We start from the raw sequence: 20,602 nt of genomic DNA, 5'->3' as shown, positions 1-20,602 counted from the left end.
TTGAAAAAAAATACTATTATTGATGGAACTAAAAATGTAGTGAGTACCGTTGGATTAATTAAGTTATACCCCTAATCGCTAGTCCACTGATCAGCAGTTGCAAACAGCATGGAAGGATATGCTTATATTTAAATAAGAACCCTTTGGTTTTCACTATTCCACACCATTCTCCCAACTCCCAAGCCTGCTTTGGTTTCTCAAGCTGAGGGATTTGCGAAATTAAGCAAGGAGCCCCCCCCCCCCCCCCGGGCGAAAAGCACACAGGGGGGGAGCCCGAGCACCACAGCCGCTCGAAGCTTCTGCCTCACCACTGGGCGAGCGGGTGTTCCCGCGCGGGCTTCGGGCCTCGCCGGAGACCGCCCCTGCCTCCCCGACCCCGAGGTACTTCCGTCTCCCTGTGAGCAGAGCACACCGCCCCTACTACTGTACGCCGTCGGAGTTCCTGTTTTGCTGGATTTTGATCTGTGGCCCGGTTCTGGGTGATTCGGGGGAGTATCTCATATTCTGCGTTGCGATTGTTGGTTGTCCACCTGTCGAATTAGTTGGTTGGATTGGATGGAGGCTGGTTGTCTCACCCGCCTCTGCAGCCCTAAGCCCCTCCCCTTCGTTTCTCTTCCCGTACCCTGGCCACGGTGAGGCGAGGCCGCCGATCAACCGGTGCCCCTCCCCTCCCCGCCAAGCACGCCTACGTCCAGGCGTCCTCTCCTTCCACCGGAGCTCCCACCGCCCACCTTGTTGGTGAGGAACCCTAGACTGCTTGGAGCCGGATGGATTGTTCCTTTTGTTGTTCTCAGGGATATTTCTTTTGCTGTGGGCCCTTAAAGCCGAACCTTTCTTCATGGGATAGATGCTCCAACCCGTCCAATTTGCTTGCCGTGAAGGGGAGTACTGGGAGCCGTTGGTTTTCCTTTTCGTTTCCTAAATTATTGGGGGTTCTTCTGAACCCACATGCTCGGTTTTTAAGTCTGCTCCTGTATAGTAGCTTATTGTTAGAGTGTGTTTTGCCTGGTGTTCCTCTCATGACTCATGTAACCATTGTATTTTAGTAGAACGATTAGCAAACATTCTGTTTGGAGAAACCAATTAGAATTGGTTCTAATTTCCACTTGCGTGTACTCTATGTTTTGGAAGCGATGTATACTCTGTGTTTTAATTGCTATACTCTTAATTAGAATTGGAGAATGTAATCTATCATGGTTTGTAGATTGAGTAGCAGAGATGCAAAGGGACACTAGCTCTAGCGATGCTTCTAATTCTCAAGTAGGACGTGCTAGGCGTCGGAGACATCCTACTGAGGTTAGTTATTTCGTTTTTCTGGATTTCCGCTCCTTGTTACATTCCTGTTTTGTTTCCACATTTCAGCAAAGACAAGCTCTTTATTATGACCTGGGCAGGCCCTTGTTGTTGAGGGGAAGCAATCGATAGCTAATAATTAATTTACAGATCTATATAAATGTAAACTACTGGTGATATTAAAGGTGTCTCCTTTGCTCTGAATGCTAGCAATTCTCACTTTAATGCATAAATTGAAAATAAAATCTAGAACTCTTGTCTTAATCGTGAGAAAAATAGAAGGAAGTAAACTTATGTGGTGTGGTGAGATTATGACTGTGTAGATTAATAAGACATGTAGAGATATTACTGCTGTATAGCAAATCTAACTGAAGTATCAATGATGGATACCTGAGTTACATGACAAATACAACTGTATTTTCAATTATAATGTTTTATATTTTAGTATATTTCTGCATAAATTTAGCTAATATATTTGTTACTGGGATGGCTATGCTCAAAAGGCTCTGTTGTTGTTGTTGGCTATGCTGAAAACACATTTTTTCTATGAAAGTTTTTAATCGTGCTCCGCTTCCACAACTTTTTTCAACTTCTCCACACCCCCGCATGTAGGATAAGTAGCGTTTGGTGGAAAATGTGCTGTAATGTGCAAAAGAGTTTGTGTGTACTGTTACTCCTGTATTTGCTGTGTTAGTTTATTCATTTCACCCGTTCATTCATCTAATTATCTGCTAATGGAGTTTTTGGTGAATTCTTACATGAGAGCATGATGCAAAAGCTACAGCAACCACCTGTTATTTGTGCTCATTTTCTTCAGGTTACTGCGGATGGGAATAGATCTAACGGACAGCCGTTGCTTGTCAATGATCAGAACAAGTATAAATCCATGCTTATTCGTACATATTCTACGGTATGGATGATTGGAGGCTTTGCCTTGATTGTTTATATGGGTCATCTTTATATCTGGGCCATGGTGGTTGTGATTCAAATATACATGGCAAGAGAGCTTTTTAACCTACTCAGAAAATCCAGTGAAGAGAAACAACTGCCAGGGTTTAGGCTGCTGAATTGGTAAACTTTGGGTCATTTTGATTCTAAGTTTAAATTGGAAATTGTTGATCTCATAGCTGCCACCAATGTTATGCTTTTCAACAGTATTTTTTCTTGTGTTCTTTATGCACATGTTTTATCTTTCATTGCAGGCACTTCTTTTTCACGGCGATGCTGTTCACATATGGCCGCTTTCTTAGTCGGCAGCTTGTTAATACAGTAACTTCAGATCACTTGCTGTATAAGGTCGTCAGTGGCCTAATAAAGTATCAGATGTTCATTTGCTATTTTCTTTATATTGCAGGTAGGCTCAATATCTATTGCAACATGCAATAATTTCCTATAGTAACTACATTAGAAAACTTCATTGTGTATTCAGAATATTTGAAGCGATTATATTTGTCTAATATGATTTTATGTTAAAGAGTTTGTCCGAAACAGACTATCCTATCAATAACATATATGGTCTGCTATGCTATAGTTAAGGAGTCCCATAGTTAATTCAAGGTTACTCTGCAACAAAAACATCTCCAGTCATTTTTTGGTTATTGCTTTTTAGTTGATTTAAATGAGAAAATTCAACTTTGGCATTAAATATTATTCATACGAACTTCTCAAATGGAAATGTTCTATTAATTTATGCTGATATTGGACATTCACTTCATTTCAAAGAATTGGATGGACGTTAGGCATTAGTGTTTGCAAATGTTTGAATCAGAACCCAGTATTGGTATTGTGCATAGCTGCCTAAGTGATTGCTGTTATGTGTACAGTACATACTAGTTTTTTTAAGTGCTCTCATTCACTTTCGATTGTATGTGCTGCTTTATAGACAGTCATGCTTTGATAACCTTCTTATCTGGAATTTCTAGTTCTTATTTGGAAAAAAAGGTTATATATAGCTCCCTTGATCCAGGGTTTGTATGGTTTATTTTGACTCTGAAGAAAAAGGCATATAAGTATCAGTTCAAACAGTACGCCTGGACGCACATGATACTTTTAACGGTTTTTGCACAGTCCTCTTTCACTGTGGCAAATATATTTGAAGGGATTTTCTGGTAAGTGATACATTTCCCTGTTAATACCTTGTTTCGAGTTTCTACTTATTGAGATGTCTGAAATACTCAGCCAATTTTATTAATTTTGGATATTAGGCATGCATTTATTAGGTATAGATATCAATATCTGTAAGTTTCCTTGTCTTCCGAAAAAAGGGTTCCTTGAAATTTTATCTTTCATCTTTGCTAACCCTGAACCTCTCAGCTTAAAAGGAATTTTCCACACTTCCATTGTCCAACACTATGTGCCTCTTCACAAGATCTACAGTCCACATTCATTACTTCAGTAACAGTGGTACCATGCTCCGGGTTGGCTATGTTGACCTGATGAGCTTCTGTGATAATAAAAGCTTGTAATTAGATTTTGGACCTCCCAGATTAGTAATATTCCATTCTCCACAGGAATAAAAGGTAGAATATTTAGGAGTAGTGGTATATAGTGCCCTATCTGACTTCTGTGCCTCGTTTCCTTGTATTTTGATTTTTGTGAGAAGGTATATTTTTCTTGTTTTCCCTTTTGAGAGAGTTTGAGCTATTTTATTCCAAAGATGCATATCACTATATATATTGTGGAAGACATATGTGCTGTTTATTTATTTTAAGTAAGTAGTTATTGATCTTATACTACATTTAACGAACTCCATTCATCTAAAACACTATGTTTACTCAGGTTCCTCTTGCCTGCTTCACTCATTGTGATCAATGATATCGCTGCTTATTTGTTTGGGTTCTTTCTTGGGAGAACACCATTAATCAAGTTATCCCCAAAGAAAACTTGGGAAGGTTTTATTGGTGCATCAGTGACAACTATGATATCTGCTTTTCTGGTGAGATTTTGTTCAACTTTCCTAGCAGGATTGTTTTTCATAACAACATTTTTTTTAAAAACAGTAAAATTTGTTACTAACCTGCCCCTGTTCTCACTTGCGTTTGAAGTGTTAGTTTTTTTCTGCACGTATAATTTGGCATCTTGTGTTGAAGTATAATCTTACTTGTCATGGTGTCTAAATTAGGGTCTTTCCTTATATTTGAGCAGTAAATGTTGCCCTGGTCCTGCTGACATGCTATGGACTTATGGTGTTGGCCTCTTATATTTTTTTTGTATGCTCATGTGGTCACATTACCATGTGTTACAAGTTAGTGATTACACTTGTTAGGAATAACAACTTGTATTCCCTGGAGGTCATGGGCTGGTATATATACAACACTAACATTCACCTTTTTATCTTCTAAGTTATTATTCAGCAGCAACACTCGGATCTCTCTTCTTATTGATCATATGTACTTCAATTATGGCAATTACAGTTGCACATGCAATTATGCTACTAATATATTTCTAGTGCACTGGGCCCTTTTCCCTTGCGGACCTCAACAGTATAACTATATGTACTGAAGCATTTAATGTTTTTCTTCCACTACCTACAAGAGAGATCGGAACCCTCAGTTCTCTCTCTATGACTGCAATTTTGCATTCATGCCTCCAAATTTACCAAATTGCTAACGCTAGAAGTGTTAAAAGTCAGCAACACTTGAACTGTCACAATCTGAGAATGAAACCGGCGACAATGCTCTGGTCATGTTACCTTCGCTCTGTACAACAACAACAACAAAGCCTTTCAGTCCCAAACAAGTTGGGGTAGGCTAGAGATGAAACCCATAAGATCTTGCAAGTCTAGTTATGGCTCTGGCACGTGGATAGCTAACTTCCACGCACCCCTGTCCATGGCTAGTTCTTTGGTGATATTCCAGTCTTTCAGATCCCTCTTTACAGACTCTTCCCATGTCAAGTTTGGTCTACCTCGGCCTCTCTTGATATTATCCGCACGCTTTATTCTTCCGCTATGTATAGGCGTTTCTGAGGGCCTGCGTTGTATATGCCCAAACCATCTCAAACGATGTTGGACAAGCTTCTCTTCAATTGGTGCTACACCAACTCTATCACGTATGTCATCATTCCGAACCCGATCCTTTCTTGTGTGGTCACACATCCATCTCAGCATGCGCATCTCCGCTACACTCAACCGTTGGACATGTCGCCTTTTAGTTGGCCAACATTCTGCGCCATACAACATCGCAGGTCTAATTACCGTCCTATAGAACCTGCCTTTTAGCTTCTGTGGTACTCTCTTGTCGCAGAGGACGCCGGAAGCTTGGCGCCACTTCATCCATCCGGCTTTGATTCGATGGCTCACATCTTCATCGATTTCACCATCCTTCTGCAGCATCGACCCCAAATATCGAAAGGTATCCTTCTGAGGTATCACCTGCCCGTCAAGGCAAACCTCATCCTCCTCGTGCCTAGTAGTACTAAAATCGCACCTCATGTACTCAGTTTTAGTTCTACTAAGCCTAAAACCCTTCGACTCCAAGGTCTGTCTCCACAGCTTCAACTTTCCATTTACCCCCGTCCGACTATCGTCGACTAGCACCACATCATCTGCAAAGAGCATACACCATGGGATATCACCTTGTATATCCCTTGTGACCTCATCCATCACCAAAGCAAAAAGATAAGGGCTCAAAGCTGACCCTTGGTGCAGTCCTATTCTAATTGGAAAATCATTTGTGTCACCATCGCTTGTCCGAACACTTGTCACAACATTATCGTACATATCCTTGATAAGGGTAATATACTTTGTTGGGACTTTGTGCTTCTCCAAGGCCCACCACATAACATTCCGCGGTATCTTATCGTAGGCCTTCTCTAAGTCAATGAACACCATATGCAAGTCCTTCTTTTGCTCCCTGTATCTCTCCATAAGTTGTCGTACCAAGAAGATAGCTTCCATAGTCGACCTCCTAGGCATGAAACCAAACTGATTTTTGGTCACGCTTGTCATTCTTCGTAAGCGGTGTTCAATGACTCTCCCATAGCTTCATCGTATGGCTCATCAGCTTAATCCCACGGTAATTAGTACAACTTTGAATATCCCCCTTATTCTTGAAGATTGGTACTAATATACTCCGCCTTCATTCTTCGGGCATCTTGTTTGCCCAAAAAATGAGGTTGAAAAGCTTAGTTAGCCATACAATTGCTATGTCTTCAAGGCATCTCTACACCTCAATAGGGATACCATCAGGGCACATTGCCTTGCCTCCTTTCATCCTTTTTAAAGCCTCCTTGACCTCAAACTCCTGAATCCTTCGTACAAAACGCCTGTTGGCATCATCAAAGGAGTCGTCCAGCTCAATGGAAGAGCTCTCACCTCCTCCATTGAACAGCTGGTCGAAGTACTCTCGCCATCTATTCTTAATCTCATCTTCCTTCACCAGAAGTCGATCTGCCCTATCCTTGATGCATTTGACTTGGTTGACATCCCTCGTCTTCCTCTCACGGATCTTGGCCATCTTATAGATGTCCCTTTCCCCTTCCTTCGTGTTTAACCGCTGGTAGAGGTCCTCATACGCCCGACCTCTTGCTTCACTCACTGCTCGCTTTGCGGTCTTCTTCGCCACCTTGTACTTCTCTACGTTGTCAACACTCCTGTCCAAGTGTAGGCGTTTGAAACATTCTTTGTTCTCCTTGATAGCCTTCTGGACATCCTCGTTCCACCACCAGGTATCTTTCGCTTCGCTTCTACTTCCCCTCGTCACCCCAAACTCCTCGGAAGCCACCTTCCGAATGCAAGTCGCCATCTTTATCCACATATTGTTTGCATCACCTCCTTCCTCCCAAGAGCCCTCCTTAATTACCCTCTCCTTGAAAGCTTGAGCCGCTTCCCCCCTGAGCTTCCACCACTTCGTTCTAGCGACTTTAGCGCGCTTATCCCGCTGGACACGTATCCGGAAGCGGAAGTCAGCCACCAAAAGCTTATGTTGAGGGACAACACTCTCTCCAGATATCACCTTACAATCTAGGCAAGCACGCCTGTCTTCTCTTCTCGAGAGGACGAAATCGATCTGGCTAGAGTGTTGGCCACTACTAAAGGTCACTAGATGGGATTCCCTTTTTTTAAAGAGGGTGTTAGCTACGATCATGTCGTAGGCTAGAGCAAAGCTTAAGACATCCTCTCCTTCTTGATTCCTGCTTCTATAACCAAAGCCCCCATGCACCCTCTCGAAACCTGTGTTAGATGTACCCACGTGGCCATTGAGGTCTCCTCCTATGAAGAGCTTCTCGCCAATAGGTACACTCCTAACCATGTCCTCCAGGCCTTCCCAGAACTCCCTCTTGGTGCTCTCATTGTGGCCTACTTGAGGGGCATACGCGCTGATAACATTGAGAACTAAGTCCCCAACGACCAGCTTGACCAGGATAATCCGGTCCCCTTGCCTCTTGATGTCTACCACTCCATACTTGAGGCTCTTGTCGATCAAGATGCCTACTCCATTTTTATTTGTAGTTATCTCCGTGTACCACAGCTTGAAGCCGGTATCCTCCACCTCCTTCGCCTTCTGTCCTTTCCATTTGGTTTCTTGGACGCATAGGATATTAACCCGTCTCTTTGCTCTGTAGTAACATCTAAAATATTTTTAACATAAATGATAGGAACATGAGAATGACCATGAAACTATGGCAAATGGATGAAATAAAGCTCATAAATAAATTGCAAAAATGACCAATGGGGCAAACCAACTTGTGTTGAAATCCAGATTCTTCCCAAAAAAGTTGGTTACAGCCATCATATATGACCTGATTTATGCCGTTTTTTTAATATCATTTCACATTTTTAGCATTGATTTACGGTGATTGCGTCTAAAAGATCACAAAGTGGAGGCATCTTCTTTAGGACCAGAAAACCATTATGTCTGTTCCGTTAAAAACATATTGCAGTTTGAAGATCTATGTTGGCTACCCATGGTTTATATTCTCATGGAGTACACCTATATACAACCTTTAAGGGCCTAATTCTTTTACATAATAATCTATTTTGAATTCCTTTTTGCGTAAAATGGTATGCACTTATTTTAATTCTATATGATATATTGTTCACTTTTCTGTTTCCTGTGGCAGTTAGCAAACGTAATGGGCCGTTTCCAATGGTTGACATGTCCAAGAAAGGTGACATACGCTCCTTCAGAATCCAATTTCTCGTTGTATGGCCAAATTGCTACTGTGTTCTTAATTTTTCACGCAAATAATTTCAGGATCTATCGACAGGGTGGCTTCATTGTGATCCTGGTCCCATGTTTAAGCCAGAACATTACTCTTTAGGAGAATTAGTGCCACAGTGGGTGAGGAACACATCTTTTGTTCAACTTATTTATTTTAATATTATTTCTTGTACTCTAAGATGTCGTCTTTGCAAAGTTCCCAACCATAAAGGTTATTGGAAAATTATCGCAATAGTCTCGAACCTTATAGCTCTTATTGCACTTCAATTTTTTTACTAGGTTATTGATTGCCAAACCCCTAATCAACAAATCATTCCAAAAGGAACAACATTTTTCTTCCAAATTAAGAGGTGGCTGTCCTAAAAAACACTAGGTTTTGTTTTATTGAGATGAAGGAATACAGAAATATTAGTTAAGCTAGTGCATTTGCTGCGGAAACACTAGGTTCTTGATGTGTATTAAACTTGAAAGAAAAAAGAACTGGGATGGAACTTCAGTCTTTTTGATATACCATGGAATGTTAGTACATTTGCATTCACTGAAAGAATTTTCAGATGAAGACTTTAACAAATATAACACATCATCTTGAAGATGTGGGGCCTCTACATTACATGCCATATTATGGAGTCAAAACATACCCACAAGGCCATGATTTATCTCTTTTTGTTAATGTTATCTTTTAGAATGAGGCCATGAAATAGTTTGAATCTTGTAAATCAATTGAGCACATGCAATTAGACTTCATAAAGCACACCAATGTGTGGGTTCTGGGGAAGAGGAGTAAGGGGATCAGATAACTGGGAAGACAGCGAGAGCTGTATGTGATGCGGGGCGCACCCATGTGCTGAGTCAATGGTAAGGTCAAAGTTAGTTCTTGATGAAAGAGCAATGGAGAAGTTTGTTACCCCTCCCACCCCCCCCCCCCCCCAAATTTTTTTTTATTGTTTTCCCTATCCCAATATTTTCTCATGTTTTTATCTAATATTACTTTATTACAATAACTGATTTTTAGTCTATTGTTTCAGTAACGGTTTTGTGTCGTCTTTCTAGAGTTTCTGGATCTTTGATTATTGAACTTTATCTGATTACATGTGTCTCTCCTGACAGTTCCCATGGAAAGAAGTTATCATTTTGCCTGTGCAGTGGCATGCTTTAGCCTTAGGCTTGTTTGCATCTATAATAGCACCATTTGGAGGGTTTTTTGCAAGTGGCTTCAAGAGAGCTTTTAAAATAAAGGTATATATTGCTTCAACATTTTGCTGTCCGTAGGAGTACTTTAAAAGATTAAATTGCTTTTACTTCAATCAATCTATTTCTTTTAAAATAAATTTGTAGGATTTTGGTGATAGCATACCTGGGCATGGTGGAATTACTGACAGAATGGATTGTCAAGTAAGTTATCTCATGAAAATTATGAAATATTCTAGCTATGAGAAAATGTCGCTGGCCTATATTTATGCAAGCTTTTAGCATTCACATTATATCCATAAAATGTACAAGGCCTGTGGGCTGTGCTAGTCCAAATCATTTGTTATAAAACAATTATTTGAATCAAATGTTTAACCTTATGATGGCAGGAGTAGCAACATCATTTTATGGTATACCATTCCTCCATTTAGCGAGATGTTATGCATTTTGTCTGGCTTTGATGTGTCATGTCATTTTAAGGACACTGTGACCCATGAACCAACTTGTAATTCTGTTGAGAAAGGAGAAATGATGGGGAAGGAAGTTCTTTTTTTTTATTTATAAAAAACCTGTTTTTTGAGAGTATCAGTATTTCTCCTTTTCTATAAACCTGCTCGTGTGTTTCCTTTTTTGTTTTGGCATAGAAATAAGGTACTAGTTCCTTTTATTGCTTGTTTTGACTAATGCTGATGGAAGAAGAGCTTAAAGAGACAAAAATGCCTTTGGTATTTGGATTAAATGCATTTGTCAAAAAATAATGGATACATGTGTTTATGGGAAGAAAGTGTACCTAGGCTGCAAGAATGACTGTGCATAAGTTTTAATTTAAAATACATATGTCACTGGTAATTCTCTTGCTCTGGTGTTGATAAATTCACAATAGTTTAATGATTCTTAAATAGATTGAATGAAGGAGCAGGCATGTTGAAGAACAAAATTTGCCCTTTACGAACTTGCCCATATCAAGCTGAAGAAACCTCATGCTTTAATGTCTTAGTACAGTGTAGCTTAATAAATTTTCCTCATGCTTTTCCCCAGATGGTTATGGCAGTTTTTGCATACATATATCACCAATCATTCATTGCGCCCCAGAACTTCTCTGTTGAGATAATCTTGGATCAGGTCAGGATCACACCTTAATAACTGATTTCATTATCTTGAGTGATTCTAACCAGTGTTTACTTTCCGTCATTCAGATTATAAGAAACCTAACCTATGAGGAGCAAAAATACTTGTATCGACAACTTGGGGAGATCTTCCATGAGAGGCAATTGATGCAAAGCTGATAATTAATTTGCTTATGAAGCATGATATGTTGTGCATAGCCATTCTGTAGGTCTAGATTCGTGTATAGCAGCATGGCTACAATGTACCGTGATGTGGCGGAGTCCTTTTCCAAACCATTGTACAAAACAGTAGAATGGATAGATATGAAGGGGGTTTAGGTACTTTATTCGCCCTCCACTTGTGCTGCCTTCTGCAGTAATCGATATCCTCCGTGCTAATTCTCTCCCCTTTTTTTATTATTGTTTCTGCACAATATTGGGGGGGGGGGGGTGGTGGAAAGTTATATTCTTGTGTATCATTTCGTGGTTTTGGGCTTGCAGCAAAATATTCGGGGATGAATAGAATAAGAGGAAATACGAGAATTTGTTGTCCCTTTCTTTCTGTCATCATGATTTTTTTTCTCTTCATGATTGTGATAAGCATCCTGTTCTTAGAGCCTAGTTTATGCGTTCTGGTGTGGTTCATGTGTTGTATCCAGCACAACCATTTGCACTACAATTGGCTCTATTCATTAGAAAGAAAGTTGTTCTCCTTTAGACTATGTCTAAGGGATTTCTGTTGGGGGCGAAAATCCCGTCGTGAAGGAATTTTTGTTCTCTTTAACGTTCCAACGATTTTTCTTTACAGTTCCTGTCATAAAGTAATTTTTATGGTCATTTTCTTCAGGATGAGATTTTCTTTCCTTTTTTCTTCACGATTTTCTTCGAAGAGAAGCTGTTGCAGATGAGAGAAAATAAAAAAAAAATAAGAACGGGGAAGAGAATCGAGAAGGGAACGAAATGAAGGAAATATGGTTGAAGACGGTTTTAAATGCATCCGTGTATGTGCCAAGGTTTTATGTAACTACTAGCAATGTAACAGGAAACGATACAATTCCTCTAGGATTTGGGTTTAAATGGTAAGAAGCAACAGATGGTGACTTTGGCATGCTTTGTACTTCTTTATGTATTTGCAATTGCTTTGATGGACATGGATGAAAATTTACAAATATTCAGGCACCAAACGGGTGGAGCTGTAGATGTTCCACAGACCAGGGAGCCATAAAACGTGGATGGCTCAGAATGTGACCCTACCTGATCATCTCATATCCCCATACATTTCCTCTGTATAATCGGAATCATTGGAGTCAGTAAAGCATGGGCATTTTCGTTCAAAATAAAGGGTTTTGTTCCGGTAGTCCTTTTTAAATAATGTTTGTGAATCTTAAAGCAAAATTAGGTACTAAGAAGTAGGCGAAATCTGTACAAGCCTTTGTTGTCTCTCCCTTGGATTCGTTGAGTATGCTGTTGAGATCCAAACAAGCTGCCCCAGATTTATGCCTAAGCACGGATAAACTGCATGCCCAACTGATAGCAATGAAGCAATATTTCCAGCCGCAGCTTGTGCTTGGTTGTATAAACGGCGATGGATATCGTTCAACCAAATCGCACGGAGAACATGTAGACCACGATGTAGAAATAGGAAATGCTTCACGCAAGACATTGCACAAACTCTCCGATAACAAGTCACGTTTTAACTAGCAGATCCTCTCATGAACTTCGGCTCCGTGTTTGTACGAGGACATTACAAGATCATACAACGATGACGACCTCCGTATGAACAAGTGAAGTGCAGCGGTGGGGACCAAACGAGGCAGCCGGCCGCCGGCGACAGCGACGATCGTAGCGCGCCCGACGTCCAGGAAGAACGCAGCAGGGAGGGAGGCTGAGATGAATCCCTGTATTAGGGCATAGATTTTTTATTTCAGATAAGATTAGATACTTCATTTCAGTGTCTTCTGGAGAGAGGGTTCTCACATGTGCCAATCATTTCTCCAGTAGCATGTTTACAAATTTGCCCCTACTTCTTGGTAACTAATGTTGCTTTAAGGTTCACAAACATTTTGAAAAGAGGAGCACCGGAGCAAAACTCCAAAATAAAAAGTAAAGCATGCGCATGATACATTGTGTCGAATAATCCTGGTATAAAATATACTTCCGTTCAATTCATCTTGTATGTCAGATCCACCAGTTCCAAAAATAGATGAACCTTTAGATGTCGTGTTAGGCAGTTGTTAAAAAGACTCGAATTCATCCTCGGGAGTCAAGACACAACAGTTGTCCCCTTGGGATATCCGCTCCGGAGTCCGGACAAACGTTTCGTACGACTCTCAAGGATTCGTGGCGTGCCTTTTTGTTTACTGGATGGATACAAATACAGCATCCGAAACACCATGGAAATTCCTAAAAAAAGTAATAATGGAAATCGCCCATAATATCTTGTTGCATGATACAAATCGATTATGCCGTGTTAGTGTGAGCATCTAGCATATTGCTTTCTGCTGATTGGATATGGCCATCTTACGTTTACAGATTTACAATTACAATGCATTATATATGATATTGCCTCCGTTTGCTATGGCCACTTAAGGTAAATGATTTCATGGGGGAAGAAATACAGTTGTGTAGATTATTTTAGAATGGAAATGGATCAATAGCCATGCCACTGAGATATCGAACCATTTCATGAGAATCCATACGTAGAAATGTTTTATTCATTTTGCGGTCACATAAATTCTTACCGTTTATCGTTCATTTTTCATATAAATCAAAATACATGGAGAAGATACCTTGCTTACTCCATGTGTGAAGGGGCATGTGTGAAGGGGGAGAGGGAGGTGCTAACAAGAGGTCGACTTCCCTTCTTCCCCCTTGTTTCCTTCTATTCTATCAGAATTTTTCATCTGATCTAAAAAAATTCAAATCGATTTGGTGGAGTGTCAACTTGACTAGTAAAAGACTCAACTCCATTCAGAGTAGCTTTAACCTGATTTTGGGAAAAATTTCAACAAAATCAGAAAATATATGATCCAATTGGAAAGAAAATTCAAGTTGATTTAGAAACCTTCACCTTGAATCAAGGAAAAATTAGCTTGATTTTTTAAAAGCTACAAAGAGGATATTAGAAGAAAAGCAAGACATCAAAGGTTCCAGAAATTACATGTCGAAGCAACAAGAAAAGAAAAGAACTACAATACCACGGACGAGCGGAGGCTTGCCGGGACAACAAAGCTAAAACAAAAAACACTAACTACCAGAACAACTTTTCCACTGAGGTCGGTTGGACATAACAACAACACACAGACCGCGTGTAGACACACCATTAACACCCTACAGACGACGGAGCCCGTCGCAAGTCATCATTGACAAGTTCGCAATGATAGCGACCAAGGAGCTCTGACTTGACCACGGTGGACCTCAGCTTTTGCCTCAAAATTGCTTCAACCCATGCACACAGTCCCCACCAAATGAGCCTGCTACGTGCCATCATTGCCAAGCTCGGTCGCACATCCATGAAGCAGCAGCTCCGACTTCATTGTAGCTTGCTCGCTTGTCGTGAAACCATCATGGGACGTGGCTTCAAAGAGACAAAAGCCTCATCAATATGCCCCCTTCGGACCACCACCAAGTGGTCACCAAGTCCTAAACAACCTAGGGGAGAAGCTCGCCTCCAGCCACACCACATTCCCCACATAGCTCCCCTCTACAAGGACCGCAGACCCAAAGCCATCGGTCTAGCACCATCGCTAGACGGAAGTTTCAACTTCACCTGATTGTGTCATCGTTGTCGCCAATCTGAGCAACGCCATGGGACGTCCAACACATGACAATAAACTCCAAGGGAGCGCCTCTAAGGAGGACATGACATCAAAGACGCCATCATTGCCCGATTTGGTAAGCCAAATATAGGTTTTCACTTGGAGAACCCACCGAGGGTTGGGGAAAATAGGGGCACCTCGATAATGCCTCCAAAGAGGGGAACAAGTCCCAAGAACATCGTCATTGCTAGCACCGATAGAACGACGAGCATGGCTTTTTCCTAAAGCTCTTACACAACCCACCTCACATGTTGTACCAAACAACACCAATAGGTTGAGCTACATTGGGCTACTCCTGCACAGCCGCGTTGCCACTCAGTGGCCACCACCACCTCATGCACCTGCTGGCAACGACCACCTAAATCTGGTAAGGGGAGGTCTACCAATGAAGAGAGGTCCACAACGGGGATAGCCCCTAGAGGCCTAGCCTAGACCAGGCATGACATTGCCCTCTAGACCCAACAAGCCTAGCATCACGCCAGTGTTGGGCCCGAACTGTGTGAGCCAGTGACACAGTGGGGGAGCCGAGTGCTGCCCTAAAAAGTGCGTTGACGAGGTTGACGCAACCTGCAGCACGCGTGACCACTGCGATCTCGCAAGAGAGAGTAGGGGAGCCCACGCAATCCACCAACACGTAACTGGGACAAAGGTCCCCAAGGGCACCGTAGGTGTGGTCTAGGATCCCCATAATGGAGACTCGTCAGACTAGCCCTGGGTACCACCAAGGCACCGACGGAGCATGGCTGAGCAGTAGTATAAATGGTAGCCATGACCCCTGCGCACTATGACGACCCTCTCCATCGACCCTCGATGGCCCATCACACTAGACTAGCAAATATGACCATCATCGCACATATTCGATTGTCCCCCAGGCAGATTGGACACCATCGCATCGTCTTGCACACCATCACCACCATCTATAATGCCACAACCACTAGTTCTAGAAGAGGAGTGAGGAAAGGAGATGGAGGTAGGGAGTGAAGGAGAAGCACATGGATGCTACTTGGTGTCGCCAGTGGCTGCTGCCATCACCGTCTGTTGATGACGACGACAACCACGCACGTAGGATTTGCTGGGTTGGCTGGTGGAAGGCTCTGGCGCCCCTGTGCTACCTTGAGTGAGACAATGTGAAGGTCGAATCAAATTTTGTGTTTCACGTGCCTAAAAAATTAGCTTGATTTAAATTTTGAAGCTACTGTTAGGGAAAATCACCATCACCTTTGTCATTGGCTCACCCACCGACCACTGCTTACCAAAGCTCTTGCCGTCACCTTATCAGCTAGAGAGAGAGAGAGAGAGAAACAGGATCAATGGCAAGCAGGAAGTGATGATTGGGTATTCAGATTCTGGGAAGGATGCTGGTCGTTTCTCTGCTGCTTGGCAACTGTACACAGCTCAAGAGGAGTTTATTAAGGTTGCTAAGTTGTATGGGGTTAAGAGCATCTCCAACTGATTCTCTAAATCTCACTTCATACAGAGAGCCTCTCCAAAAGATTCATTCTTTATTTCTCTACGCGCTCCAACCGACTCCTTAAATCCCGCTCCTTAAATTTTACTCCCCTCTATTTTATTAGTATCCTATAAATGAAAAATATATTTAAATTTTGTTTGAATTCAAATTAAATTAAAAGAATAATATCACATGAAATGATAAAAATGCATATAAATAGGACATTATAAAGGAACTCACTTTTTCACCATATAAACTAGGGCTGGAAATAATTTGAAAAATTAATCCATCACATAAGAAGAATATTAGTGAATTTTCTCAGATTTTTGGGAATTTATTTGAGGCGCAAACAATTGTTACAATTTATAAAAGTGGTCTTTTTTTTGGAGATATGTAGTTTAAATTATACACATGTTTTTTGGGTGGATCTAGTTAAAATGGGTTGCACATAGATTATGGAACAAGTATAAAAAAATTTAGGATTTTTGGAGCAACAGAAAAGCATTGTTTTGAATAGAGAAGATGAGGAGGAAAATTTGAGTACTGTTCAATCATTGTCTCTAGCGAATGGAGATGGCGAGCCAGACCTGCTCGCTGGACGTGGTGAGCCACACCTAGCGGATAGCGAGGGAATAAACATAGCGAGCCGGTTGGAGGACGTTTTTTTACTGATCGCTATATTTGACGATAGGGAGTTCGGATAAGGAGCCGGTTGAAGTTGCTCTAAGCTGACTATGTTTCATGGACGAGGTGGACTGTGGGAAGAGGTGGGGGTCCTACCCATCTTGCTATCCTGTCACAACCTCCAGAAACTATTCATGGATCACTTCGGGTAACTGTTTAAGGTGAAGTCATTGAGCAATCCTTTGGAGAGGAGCATTTGTGCTTTAGAACCCTCCAACGTTTTACAGCTGCTACTCTTGAACATGGCATGCATCCACCAATTTCACCAAAGCAAGAATGGCGTGCTTTAATAGATGAAATGTCCATTGTTGCCACAAAGGAATACCGATCAATTGTATTTGAAAAACCACGGTTTGTTGAATATTTCCGCCTTGTAAGTCTTCAGTTTTCTTTGATCATCGTTTCCTTTTTTTACACCTTTACTTTCCATTGTTATGCAAATACCGCTCTGAATTATAGCTTTTATTCAGTGCATGACATTCCAGGCTTGTTCTTGCGAACTGGGAACTCATGTCGTATTCCTGAATGTAAGTTAAGATATAATATTGTTTCAACGAACATATTTGTACTGTTATGTCATTAGTCTTTTTGCTACTTAATAAATTCATTATTATTTTTTATGATTATTCTATTTGTGTGCATAACTAATCCTGGCTTAGTGTTTTTCTTTCGTATAGGCAACAGCAGAGATGGAATATGGTAGGATGATGAATATTGGAAGTGGACCATCAAAAAGAAAGCCAAATGGAGGCATTGAATCGCTTCGTGCAATTCCTTGGATATTTGCTTGGATGCAGACTCGGTTCCACCTACCAGTGTGGCTTGGTTTCGGTGCAGCTTTCAAGCATGTCTTGGAGGACATACGAAATATTCAAACCCTTCAAGAGATGTACAACGAGTGGCCCTTTTTCAGGGTTACAATAGACTTGGTTGAGATGGTTTTTTCCATAGGTGATCCTGGTATTGCTGCTCTGTATGACAAGTTACTGGTTTCTGACAATTTGTGGTCATTTGGCGAGCGTCTTAGAGCCAACTATGAAGAGACAAAGCAACTTCTTCTACAGGTGATTCTTTAAGACCTTTGTGTATTCATAAGTGAATGAGACCATACTAATCACTGGTCCTGGTCAAAGGATTCTTCACTATATCTTCTCTGACCCATGGCAATGTGATTGCTGAATTTCAGGTTGCTGGGCACAAAGACCTTCTGGAGGGCGACCCTTGAAGCAGAGACTGCGCATCACGGCACTGAACGTTTAGTTTATTTAGTCAGCTTATTAGCTTTTAGTTTATTTTATCATAAATTAGCTTTTCAGATTTTTAAAAGCTAATAATAAGTTAGACTGTTTGTTGCTAGCTCGTTAGTGTTTGTTTCAGTTTATGGTCAGAAGAAAAAGGGCCTATATCGAACTCCTATATATGCTTATCCATAATACTTTTAGCTTTTCGAGCATCCCGTATTTCGAGTCACTGAATATTGGGTTGGGTCATGGTTAGATCTTTTATCATCCTTGGGTACCTTATTAAATATGTCGGGGACGAACGGTTGAGGGACCTCTTCTCTGCGGTCTGCCACCGTGCTCAGCTGCCACAGCCCCAGCAGGGAGGTGCACGCGCCGCGGCCCTCCAAAATGGCGAAATGCTGTGTTATGTGTGTGTCAATCGTCGCGAGCGCTCGGCGGTGCCGTCTGCCCGGCGTGGAAGATGCAACAAAGGGGCAGCCTCCCCTCGCCGGCTCGCCCCTCGCGCACGGCACCTCACCGGCTCACCCTCTCATCTCTCAATGCCACCTGCACAGTCTGCTGGGTTCGGTTTGAACGTTCCCGGAGCCATGACTCCGACCGCCAGGGCGTGAGATTGGGTTTATTGATTGGTATGACGCTGTCGCACGCGGGGATCATGTTTCTAACATTTGAGTTTTGACTGCCGTAGTTGATCCCTGTCTTGCTCATTTGGGCTTTCAGCATGTCACGTCAAGGCAGTTATGCAACGGAACAAACACCTTTCGGAGGACTATTTTGTGCACACCGGCTGACTCTTTCCCTTGCTGTTTTGAGGCACGATTAGACTCTCCTTTCTCCTCGAAGCTTTTGTTAACGTCAGGTTAAACACACTCCAACATGACCATCGTACTTTATCGTCCGGGTTCTCGGAGTACTGGTATCTACGCAAGATAATGTCGGATTCCAATACATATCATGCCGTGCATTTCCGTTCTCGCTCGCGAATTCATGCATACTGCCTCCTTGGGCCTTTCTCGCGTGCCACGATGCCTTGGGGTCCCCGAACCGCCCGTACTTGCTATCATAACTCTCTGATGTTCGATTTTCTCCATTTTCTTCTGTGAAGACCGCTCTTTTGGATCAAAGTGTAGTACTGCTCCTACTAGACCGCGGTGAGCATGACCAAATCATTGGGAGAGGGTAGTAGGTGCGGATTCATCCCGTTCGGACATGGTCTGGGAACGAGCTGGGACGAACTCATCATGTCCTTACAAGCAGGACACGCTTCACGTTCCTCCGCCCATACAGATCATGCCAATCAGGAGACCCATTACATGCATACAAATCGGAGGAGCATTCTCACGCACGTAGTACAGCACCGCAACTTCTCCGTGCCTCGGTGAGCGCCCGTGGGCCGCTCCGAATTGATGGCCGTCTCACGGCGCTTTAGCGCAGCAGCGGCGGCAGCAGGGAGGCAGCCGGTCGCAAGTGCCTGGAGCGGCGACACGGCCGGAATGGGATCTGCCGCGCTACAAGGCGTGGTGCGCCCGCCCGCGATCGTATCGTGATTCGCGAGGAGCAGAGTGGTACTGTGCCATACCGCAGCAGCGAGCGGCAGTCTCAGATCGTATCCCCTTCCTCAGCATTTCACTCACTCATTCATTCACTCGCTCGTTCATTCGTCGCGTCTCTGCGAGTCTGAGGCTGGGTGACTGACACTGCCGCGCACGGCAAAAAGAGCCAACCGGACGGGCAGAGCGAGGCAGGCAGGGGGCCCAGCCGAGGCTCCGCTCCGCTCCTACTCCGTACCGGCGGTGGAAGAGAGAGAGAGAGACAGACAGAGAGAGGGAGCGAGATCTCCATTAATTTGCGGTGATGCACCCACGTTGTCTTGCCCGCATCATGGAGTCATCAACGCGATGCCGTGTTGGAGCTACCCCTCCTCCCAGTGTCCCACCAAGGCGAAAGAGTGGATTCAATCGAGCTCAGCGAGAGGAAAACGGCTCTTCTTGCTAGTACTCGTTACTGGGGAGGGATGGTGTGCCGGTCTCCTACGGATGATGTCAATGTTCTGACAGAACAGTAGGACTTCAACGGTACAAGGTATTGAAAGTACAGCCAACGTGGAGCTAGGACAGTAGGACTTCGGATTTATCCGTAAAGGAATGTAGTTTATAGTGGAACACATTTCACTAAATTTCTGCCTAATTCCTCTATTCCAAACAGGCATCAAGGGCCACTTGTCAAAAGATGGAATGCTGAATGGATTGAAGTCTCAACTTATTAGCAACGTAAGTCACTTCGGAGAACTAATACTCTCTAAAGTTATAAATGATATTGTTCTGAAATACATATTGTCAAACTTTTGAAACTTTGACTACAAGAGTACTTCTAAATATTCAAATCAGGATTAAGAAAATTGTAACAGCCCAAAATTTAGTTCTAAAATAAAAATATAACTTTAGAAATAGCTCTAGAATTTTTCCCTAGATTCCTCGGCCCTCGCTAACGCTACATCATTGTCCACCGCCCCCCCACCACATCTCTGGGCCCATGTGGACCCCACTCTTCCCCTCTATCTCCTCTTGCGCTGACATGTGAGCACGCCATGCGTGCACGCCGTGGTGAACTCATCACGTTCTCATGGACTTGATGGCTATAAAACCCCAATTACCGC

At 42.5% G+C, this 20,602-nt stretch overlaps 2 protein-coding genes across 4 annotated transcripts; both read left to right on the top strand.

Annotated features, from left to right (window-relative positions):
• The first annotated feature begins 164 nt into the window (after nucleotides 1–164).
• Nucleotides 165–11,467, top strand: LOC133908780 (phosphatidate cytidylyltransferase 1-like). 3 transcript variants are annotated; one of them, XM_062350937.1, is made up of 13 exons: nucleotides 165–210; nucleotides 286–381; nucleotides 1,205–1,296; nucleotides 2,111–2,364; nucleotides 2,496–2,647; nucleotides 3,260–3,401; nucleotides 4,072–4,228; nucleotides 8,356–8,403; nucleotides 8,490–8,576; nucleotides 9,564–9,692; nucleotides 9,792–9,848; nucleotides 10,683–10,766; nucleotides 10,841–11,467. In XM_062350937.1, the coding sequence occupies exons 3-13, from the start codon at nucleotides 1,219–1,221 to the stop codon at nucleotides 10,928–10,930; spliced, it is 1,278 nt and encodes a 425-aa protein (XP_062206921.1). In that variant the 5' UTR covers nucleotides 165–210; nucleotides 286–381; nucleotides 1,205–1,218; the 3' UTR covers nucleotides 10,931–11,467. The 3 variants fall into 3 exon arrangements, with proteins under 3 accessions (XP_062206921.1, XP_062206922.1, XP_062206920.1); XM_062350936.1 differs by lacking the exon at nucleotides 165–210 and having other exon boundaries at nucleotides 242–381; XM_062350938.1 differs by lacking the exons at nucleotides 165–210; nucleotides 1,205–1,296 and having other exon boundaries at nucleotides 233–381.
• Nucleotides 11,468–16,711: 5,244 nt separating this feature from the next.
• On the top strand, nucleotides 16,712–17,960 carry LOC133910098 (phosphoenolpyruvate carboxylase, housekeeping isozyme-like). The gene is made up of 5 exons (XM_062352616.1): nucleotides 16,712–16,850; nucleotides 16,930–17,075; nucleotides 17,173–17,229; nucleotides 17,380–17,766; nucleotides 17,889–17,960. Exons 1-5 carry the CDS (start codon nucleotides 16,760–16,762, stop codon nucleotides 17,925–17,927), a joined length of 720 nt encoding a protein of 239 aa, XP_062208600.1. The 5' UTR covers nucleotides 16,712–16,759; the 3' UTR covers nucleotides 17,928–17,960.
• Nucleotides 17,961–20,602: the final 2,642 nt, after the last annotated feature.

This window comes from Phragmites australis, chromosome 2 (assembly GCF_958298935.1).
Source record: "Phragmites australis chromosome 2, lpPhrAust1.1, whole genome shotgun sequence".
In the NCBI taxonomy this organism is placed as follows: domain Eukaryota; kingdom Viridiplantae; phylum Streptophyta; class Magnoliopsida; order Poales; family Poaceae; genus Phragmites; species Phragmites australis.
The sequence above is the reverse complement of the archived record's forward strand: the minus strand, read 5'-3'. Positions and strand labels throughout refer to the sequence as shown.